General features: G+C 40.7%; 1 protein-coding gene across 1 annotated transcript in view; it reads left to right on the forward strand.

Annotated features, from left to right (window-relative positions):
* si:ch211-225h24.2 (testis development-related protein) overlaps positions 1 to 9223 on the forward strand; it is a 19326-nt gene extending 10103 nt beyond the window's left edge. Inside the window, exons 2-4 of the mRNA XM_014011555.1 lie at positions 1120 to 1173; positions 7367 to 7482; positions 8651 to 9223. Coding sequence (XP_013867009.1) covers positions 1120 to 1173; positions 7367 to 7482; positions 8651 to 9083 — 603 coding nt within the window. The 3' untranslated portion in view covers positions 9084 to 9223. The remainder of the gene's footprint in view (positions 1 to 1119; positions 1174 to 7366; positions 7483 to 8650) is intronic.
* Positions 9224 to 9674: the final 451 nt, after the last annotated feature.

Genomic DNA, 9674 nt, shown 5'->3' on the forward strand with positions numbered 1-9674 from the left:
TATAACTCAGAAACTGTTCAACATTTCTTTGGTTGTTTAGCCTTGATGAAGCTCTATCCATCAGGCCCACCAATCAGTTGCCCCCTGACCCCCAATTTATCTGAAAAAGGGGTATTTGGACATACAAAAATGCTTATAACTCAGAAACTGTTCAACATAGGAGCTTCAGGTTTCTTTTGTTGTTTAGCTCTGATGAAGCTCTATCCATCAGGCCCACCAATCATTGCCCCCCCACCCCAATTTATCTAAAAAAAGGGGTGTCTGGACATACAAAAATGCTTATAACTCAGAAACTGTTCAACATTTCTTTGGTTGTTTAGCCTTGATGAAGCTCTATCCATCAGGCCCACCAATCAGTTGCCCCCYGACCCCCAATTTATCTGAAAAAGGGGTGTCTGGACATACAAAAAGGCTTATAACTCAGAAACTGTTCAACATAGGAGCTTCAGGTTTCTTTTGTTGTTTAGCTCAGATGAAGCTCTATCCATCAGGCCCACCAATCAGTGTCCCCCACCCCCTCAGACCCCCAATTTATCTGAAAAAGGGGTATCTGGACTTACAAAAATGGCTATAGCTCAAAAACCATTAAACATAGGAGCTTCAGATTTTCGTTGGTTGTTTAGCTCTGATGAGGGGCTATCCATCAGGTCAATCAGTGCCCGCCCCATCCCGGACCCCCAATTTCTCTGAAAAAGGGGTATCTGGACTTACAAAAATGGCTATATCTCAAAAACTATTAAACATAGGAGCTTCAGATTTTCATTGGTTGTTTAGCTCTGATGAGGGGCTATCCATCAGGTCAACCAATGCCCCCCACCCCCCACCCCAGGAAAAAAAGTCCCCCACCTAAACCACTACAATTTTGGGATGCACCTAGTAGCATGACATTTATTAGGAATAAAGACTTCTGAGTTCTGGTGCATTTCTGTGTGCAGGGTCATTATTATGTTACTATGCGGTGTGTAGTTTCTAGTCAAAAATGTTCACACTTCTTGGCTTTCTGTATCTTTGTTATTTTATGTACCACTAATGTGTAATAATAATTAATAAATATATTTTGTTTGAATATTTTGTGAAATAGCTTATGTTTTGGGGTTTGTGTGTCTGTTTGTGTCGCAGGAGAAAGACGCAGCAGAGGATGAGGAAGAGGACGCCGTCACCACTGCAACCAAGGTAAACAGGAACTTTACAACCCCGTAGACGGAACATAAACTGTCTGCTTCAAAACGCTCAGTTAGAATAAGGTCACCTTAAAGAAATGCACCAGTCATCTTTTTAAACACGTGACCACACCAGCATCACACTCGATCATCTAAAGGTCTTAAAACGACATGAGAACCACTGATTCCCATCTRTACAGTCAGACTGTGTTTCCTGAGCACGTTAGATCAGCCGATGTGAACCTGGAGGTTCTGCTGAAGCTGCAGTGTTTGTCTGTAAACACACCAGTTATCTCCCTCAAATTTATCTGTGGAAACTTGAACCATTTCTTCACATGGTGCATGTTTGTTTCGTCATTCTTACTAAAGGACAAACGTGTCACACGAGAGAAATGAGGTCAGGATGGTCATTTTACTGTTTAGTTCTTTTATAAACTGGGTTCGAGTTTCAACGCTTGCTGTGTGAAGAGAAATAAATGGATACAAAGGAAGTAACCAGTGCAGGCAGTAYGGCTGCGGAGGCYATCTTGAATTGAGTTGGCTCTAAAACTTWATCAGTTGTATTAACGTGCATGATTACATTCTATAGTTTTCTTTAAAGTATGTCCATTGTCGGCTAGTGATGTTCAAAACCACCKATTTATTTTTCAATTCTGATACAGGATAAAACTCAGGCGATACTGATACTTTGTGTAAATACACCTAATGTGTCTGGTAAATCTAAAAAAGGTAGTAACTTTTAAATCACAGCTTCATAAAGAATACAAGACATCAGAGTAATTTATTTGTTTATTTTAAACTCAGAAGTGTATTGATGTAGTGTACTCATTTACAATACAGCCAAGCTAAAAAACCAGAGGACACAATCATACAATRTGTAAAAATTAGGGATGCACGATATATCGGCATTAACATKGGTATCGGCCGATACTGGTCATTTTTTAGAATATCGGTATCAGTACAATATTTAAAAATGGACCGATATTAACGGCCGATATTGATTTCCCACTTTGTAGCTTTGTGTTTTTGTTTTAAGAGGGGAGATGGTTGGTTGAGCAGCATCTGTTTGATCATGATAGTGATATTGACGCTGCGCAGCCAGGAATAACTGAAGTASAGCCATGTCAGAGGTCTGGTCATTTATTTACGGTATCAAAAAAAGACCCAAGTGTGTTTGTGCATATATGTATAATATAATTTGTGTGTTTGTGTAAGATTGGTAAATATCAGTTATTGGCCATAACAGCAATAATTATATCAGCTATCGGCTGAAATTTTCATATCGGTCGATACCTCGTGAAGATGGTGCTTTAAACAATGAAAAATGCTGTAAAATATTCAAACTATTAAAATAAATTGCATAATTATCAAGAACTACTATAAATGTAAAAACTTACAAGTTAACGTAAAAATATTTAAAACATCTACAGCCTGAGTGCTGCTGCACTTAGGCATTACCCAGGTGGAGGAAAAAGTAGTTCCCTCTAACCACATATGATATGGGTTTAATGGTTTACCTACTTTCCATTTTGTTCCTGTTAATTATATGCAGTTATACCTGAAATGACTGAGTATCAGAGTATCAGTATTTTGATTTTAGCATCGATTCCAGAGCATGAAGTTCTGGTATCGATATTTCAGTATCGATCCGCACATCACAAGTGTCTGCAAAGAGRAGTGTCTGGCACACACTGATGGGTTATACAAAATAACCACCTACACCTTTAAATATTAAAGAACACACTGTAATACTGATACTATTTAGCACTGCAACAATATTGTAGTGTCTTTGAGGAGCTGTAGTATCAGATATCAGGTCCAAAGCAGCATAAACCTTATAGCACATGCAAAGGGAACCAACCGATTGTGCACCCCAACAATCACCATTAAACATTGGTTACACTTTACCTGACTGCTCCAGAAATGAAGACAAGCTTCAACAAAACAGAACCACAAGTTCAAACATAGCTGCAGCTTAAAGAGTTGAACCACATTAGAAGGAAGCACCCATCTTTGTGGTAATCTGAGTTGAYAGGTCTGCATGCWAATTCATAACCATTAGGGATGAAAYGTTTGTTACTGACATTCGTTTAAAGCAGCACAAAACACAGTTTGCCTCATTCTAAAACTATTACATTGGTATTATGTTTTAGAAGAATATTAATCTGTTAAATCTGTGGTTGAAAGGTTTATGTTTTAATCATCAAAGGACATATACTGTTWGTACTTAGATCACCATGCTTGTGAAATCTGTATTAATCATAGTGGCTTCATGATGTGTGGTTTGTATGTGCATCCAGTGCTGTAGTCTACGTGATACGCGGTTTACGCCGTATACCTACTTTTAAAATTTCTTGGATTTGCRTATAACCACTTAAAATAATCAAAGACACCAAACCAATGTGCAGCTTACGTCAATGCATTATTCCTAAAAAAGACAGGTGATGTGGCAGTGTTCTACKTAACCAGTAGAAATAAGGTGAAACACGCATGGTGTCAACACGATCGCAGGTGCGTGCACTCTTGTGCCCTGATCAATGCATCAACTCTGCAAAGCTACACACAGTGTTCATACCTACTCTGCTATCTGAGTCAAATAGTTAAAATGAGGTCTTTGAAATGATTCAGAYTGAACAGAARCAACTGCAGACAGGCTGGAACCAGGTTCTGTGCTAGCAAGTAGTAATTTGCAAAACTTATAAACATAACTTGATAATAACAGATTAAATTTAATGCATCAGTCTACCTACCCTATGTGTTAACTCACTGATTAGTTGTGTAAAAAAGTTTCAAATACTTGATATTTGGCAATTTGGAAAGGACAAAGTTTTGTGTTTGTCACTGTTTTATTATCAAATGTTCTTACTGAGACACCAAATGGTAGGCCAGAATTACTTTGAAGCTGTATGGAAGTCTTTTTCCAYGGCCTTTCTGAACTCCTCCCATGCCCGAGTTTTTGTCTCAGCAACCACCTGAGCCGCAATCCGCTTGGACTGCCGATACCTATCGGCTGCTTCCGGAGTCCCACAGGCCAAAAAAAAAAAAAAGACCCAATAGTACTCCTTCTGCCTGACAACATCCCTCACCACTGGTGTCCACCAGCGGGTTCGAGGGTTGCCACCACGACAGGCACCGACAACCTTATGGCCACAGCCCAGGTACGCCGCCTTGACAATGGAGGCACAGAACATGGCCCACTCGGACTCAATGTCCCCCACCTCMCTCGGAACGTGTTCGAAGTTCTCCCGGAGGTGTGAGTTGAAGCTCCGTCTAACAGGAGACTCTGCCAGATGTTCCCAGCAGACCCTCACTGTACATTAGGGTCTGCCAAGTCTGACCGGCAATCCTCCCCCACCACCGGAGCCGTGAATGCAAATGTATGGTATAAGTCAAGGTTGCGACTCGAGAGTAGGAAGTGAGGGTCACAATGTACCCRCCTTCAAAAACTAGTCTCCAGCCCTGTTTGCATCACTCTGTTCATAAGAGACAGCCATGCTGACAAAAGGTCTTTACCCCAACCTGTAATTTTACATAAATTCTGCTTCAAGTGTAAAGTGAATCAGGCAAAGCCTCYAACCCCAGCCTGATTGACCTGCAATGACCGACATGTTTCTCTGCTGTTTGTGAGTGTGGGATGGCAGGTCCGGAAAAGGGAAGGAAGTGCAGCATTCTTCTGAGGACCTGTGCCTTTTAGACTGGAACAATCCACAGAGGAAAAACAAGGCTGAAAATAACCACCGGCTGCTTGGAAGCTGTGGACAGCTRTAAATCTGATACACTTTGGTGTTTTATGAAGTTTTCATTTTGAGATTGGGGTTGTTTTGGGCCTGCAGCACCAATTTTGACCTGTCACCTTTGCAGTAGAGGATAGATTGTCCAAAACATTATCYATAACAGGTAATACACTAACTGTTCATAAMCTTTCCACAGAMGCTCTGAACTATTTATCCATCAAAAGCCAAGACCAAGTATTATTTTTTCCCCCTTTTTTTCCCCAGTTTATAAATCTTTCATAAAAAATGATCATCAGTGCTTCAGCTGCTGTGTAAGACGTTATTCCTGAAAGAATTTGGTTTAATTAAAGGCTGTATTGTTCTGCCAGGCGTGGAGCTGGAGRTAATGATCCCCCTCACAGCGAGCTTGGCTTACCTTCTGGGTCGGAGAGATTACTGATCGCTGAGCAGCTTTGAATCTGCAGCAAACAGTGAATAGGTAGTTAAACTTTAGCTACTGACACATACACACACTTTGTGTTGACTTCCATACATTTTCTGGTCATTTTTACAGCCTAACTATGACCCCCTACCCTAAACCTAACCAGCACAGTACATAACGGACCCTCATCTAAACTCAGTTCATACCTTAGCCCTAAACCTAACCCCTGACCCACAACTGGGGTTTTTCTATTGTGTGGACCAGGCAAATATCCACAGGACAAAATGTCCTCATAATGTCAAAAAATATCCCCACACAGCATGACAAAGACATGCACGCACAAACAGAAGGCATCTCTAATTTCATTTTTTTAAAAGAACCTTCAGTTTTATTCAGAAGGGGAAAAAAAGAACTGGAATGAAGAACGACAGCCAGAGCAAATAGTGCTGAAATACTTCAGATTATAATTTGTCAATATTTATTTCACGATAACATCTTGCAGCTGGTTTGCCCACAGCCGTTCGTGTTGCAATGACAGGTGAAGGGAGAATATTTGTTTTTGACATTCATCAGAATCTTTCACAGCCTGTTTACGTGTTGGACAAAAAAAAAGGCAGCTCTGCTAAAGGTTTGTTTAACCCAAACTTTCTGTAGCCTAATCTGGTGTTGCATCTTATTTAAGTGGTTCCTGTTTGGTTCATACCCAACGAGACGTTTTGCTTGTTGCAGCTAGTGTTGTAGTCAAGACCACCTAACTCAAGACCAGAGTTTATAGAGACCGAGACAAGACCAAGACTTTTAGGGCCTGGACCAAGTCATGACCGAGAGAGACCGAGTCAAGACCAAAACCAGAAAAACAAAAACACGGAAACTACAGTAGTTCCCTAAAACATRCAATATTCTGTACACAGGTAACTTACATATAGCTAATATGAACTAAATCTTTGTGTGAGGGCCGGCTAAAGACGTATGTTTCAGAGACAGACTGCTAACGTTAACTAGCTAGCTTTGCTARCATCTCTTACACGTAGCTGACCTTTCTTTGTACTTCTTAAGTGACAATAAAAGTTTGACGTAGTCCTCACAGTGAACTGCAGAATTTACAAGTCGTTGTACGCTTTCTCCTGGTTGCTKTTTTACAAATATATTCTTTACRATTTATGTATCTGAATTGTATTACTGAAGAKTTTGCAGACATTTCCTTCTCGCAGGCAACCACTGCTCACTTTCTTGGAGTGCCGGGTGCGAGTGAGAGGGGGGTGGGGACGGGTGACAGCCGTAACAGAAATACAGAATTAGCAACGAGTCTCGCTTGGATTTGAATCGGTACGTTTTACATCCAATGAAAACAAGCATGTTAACAAATAAATTGGACAACATTCTGGCAATTAAGTGATGACTGGTCTTGAAATAAAATCCCGAATTCTCAATGTCTGAGACCGAGAKAAGACCGAGTACCAATATGGGCTAAATCCACGACAARACCATCAAAAAGTGGCCTTAAGACCGGCCTCGAGTACTAAAACCTGATTTTTATTGTTTACTGTATTCAGGATTTTGAAAAAAAAAATCAAAGGGGCTCAATAAAAAGGCTGCTAGGGTTAAACCCATTAATCACACTCACTATTTTGTGTACTGAACGCAGAGTAAAGCACAGGCAGACAAGGATGTAGGGAGGAGTAAAGAGCGAGACCTTGACAGCAGAGATTGGGGAGTTTTTTTCTGGTGAGAAAGAAAGCCAAAACTTTGCTCTCCTCTCGCTGATAAGAGCAAAGGTTGTGAAGGCAGGGARGAAATCTGATGTGGGGAGACTAGACGTTACACAGGGAGTGTTGCATCTCCCTCTGGAATGTGTGTAAAACCAACAAGGCTTATAAAAGAATGTCAGGAAACTGAACAGTTATCAGTCTGAATAAGAGTYGTCACTTTTTATTCCTGTCAAAACGCTCTTTAGTTGCATCAGATAAAGCAAGCTAAGTTGCAACAGAAATGAATATTTTTAGTGTCTAAGTTTTACAGATCTTTTTTCTCCATTTTGATTCTTTTGTCAGGAGGCCAAAGTGAAAAARCTGATGTCCAAGAAGGAGAAGAGGGAGAAGAAGATGCTGTCYTCTAAGGATGACGAGCACTTCCTGTTGACAGGAGTAAAGCTGGCTGATCGGAAAGGGTGAGTTTGGCACAGTTATTCATTCAATCGTAACAGATATGAAGCTTCAGAAACGCTTAAAAAGTCTTCATAAATAACATATTCACGTCTTCATAAATAACATATTCACGGAAAGAAATCAATTAATTCAGAAATATGTTGCAAAAAAGGTCAAAGCGATAATGTAGGATCTTAAAAGGATGTCTCAGCACTTTAAAATACACTGTTTTAGGGCCACAGGAAAGATGATCAGGGTKTAGTGTTGTCGCAGGACTCAAGATTCAATTTAAATAAAAATACTGTATACTTGATAGAATTTGCGATACTACATGGAAAAGTCTGCTTAGGGCCATCAAGGTTAGTAAAAATTGCTCCAGATGAGCCTTTTTTYCAACTAGTATCTCTGGTTAATTTSACTTAAAAAATCAGAACCAAAATTTTTTTGTTTTCTTTGTGTRTTTTTACACACATGTCTAGTTTCCCTCAGGAGGTGCTGAATTACCCTCTGCACCCCTACTTCTAATGCCCTGCAAAATCACCAATACAACATATAGTAGCGCTGCTTTAAATAAATACATGGATACATTTGACAGGATTACTAATAAGAGCCTCAACTCAAGTTCTGCACCTAAATACAGTTCTTAGTTTCTTGCAGTACTTTTTTTTTTGTTGCCAAATTTGAGTTATTCACTAAATGTTTCTGAAATCTTTTATGGTATTATGCTGCGTAGCATTAATGGTTAATTGTTAGGTTTTGTTACATGTACAGTATGTCGCACTACATCGTCAGTAAAGCAGATGCATCCCATACTTGCAGCCATTACTCGTCGAGTGTGTGAATAAAAACATTTAMACTTTTGACTTGAAATAATGGAGTCACACCCAACTGCTTGTGTTTGTTTAAACATAACCCTGAGCTTCACTTGCCAGTGGTTATCTTTCAGCCCTGCTCAGGAAGTGGAACATGTATGGAGAGGAAAACTCCATTAATCACTTTGCTCTGACAAACAAAAGGGAATTCCTCCATAGTGGCTCACTGTTTGGGGGAACGCTCSGGTGTTGAGATGTCAGATAAACACCAGTTTCTCAGTCCTATTTATGGTTACAATAGCAGCGGTCCACACAGTTCACCGGCCTAATGCGAACAAACTGTTTGAACCTCTCTTCTGCTCTTTGTGTTTCCTCAAAGGCCTCAAAAGAAAGTCAAGGACGGCGAGAAGGAAAAGAAGGACAAGGCGGACAAGGGCCACTGTTTCTGGGACAGCGTCACGATGACGATGAGGCAAATTTCACCGACCAAGAAACTGGAGAAGATGGAGGGCTGGGAGCCGCCCCACGTAGGGAAATTAACTGAGGCCGTAAACGATGAACCCCTTGTGGAGAACCGTCAGAAAGGGGAGTTTGCCGTGTCCCTCCCCGACTCCTTAAGCATTCCAGTGGAAATACCGTCGTGGGGTGGCCTGGGTTTTGAGGAGGACTCCTCTCGCTACGCCAACCTGACGGACTCCAACGATTCAGCAGCCGCGGTGAGGTGGACGTCCCGTGCCAAGGTCAAGCTGGCTGGCATCAGCAGGATGAGCAGAGGGATTGTGTCTGAGAGCGCGTGGGGAGGCTTTAAATAGAAGAACCTCTTTTTCCTGACTCCATTTTCCTGAGCTGATGGTGATTCTTAAAAACATTCGCCTTTTTCTGTCGCGTAGCTCCAGAACAGACTCGTTTTAATGCTTTAGATAATTAAAATGAAACRTAGTCATTAACTGTTTATCAGCATCCCGTTTACCTCGGATGATTGTACCTGGGAATGACATCACTCACTACTTATCTGAATGGAAAGTCCCAAAACCAGCAGGCTAACCAATATTAGCAACACAAGCTAATGTATTTCTCTACTTTCAAACACTGAATGTTTCTAAAACAGGTTAGTAAACACACAGCCAATTACATTTAGGTTTGGGTTTGGTCAGGAATATTTGACCTTTCGAGTCGTTACTCTGATTTTTGAAGTTATTCCTGTTGATTTTTCTGACTTGGAACTCAGAAATTCCAACTTCTGAGTGCAAACGCGCCATGAGACAAGAATGAAATGGGGAAGTGCCTTAAAATGCTATAGCAGTGTCAACCACTAGGTGCTAACTTGAAAACATCTTAGCCTCCCGTAGATTTTCAATGAAAAACATACTGATGTGAGTCAGCGAATTTTTCCACAAGTCATT

Source organism: Austrofundulus limnaeus, unplaced genomic scaffold (assembly GCF_001266775.1).
Source record: "Austrofundulus limnaeus strain Quisiro unplaced genomic scaffold, Austrofundulus_limnaeus-1.0 Scaffold82, whole genome shotgun sequence".
NCBI lineage: Eukaryota > Metazoa > Chordata > Actinopteri > Cyprinodontiformes > Rivulidae > Austrofundulus > Austrofundulus limnaeus.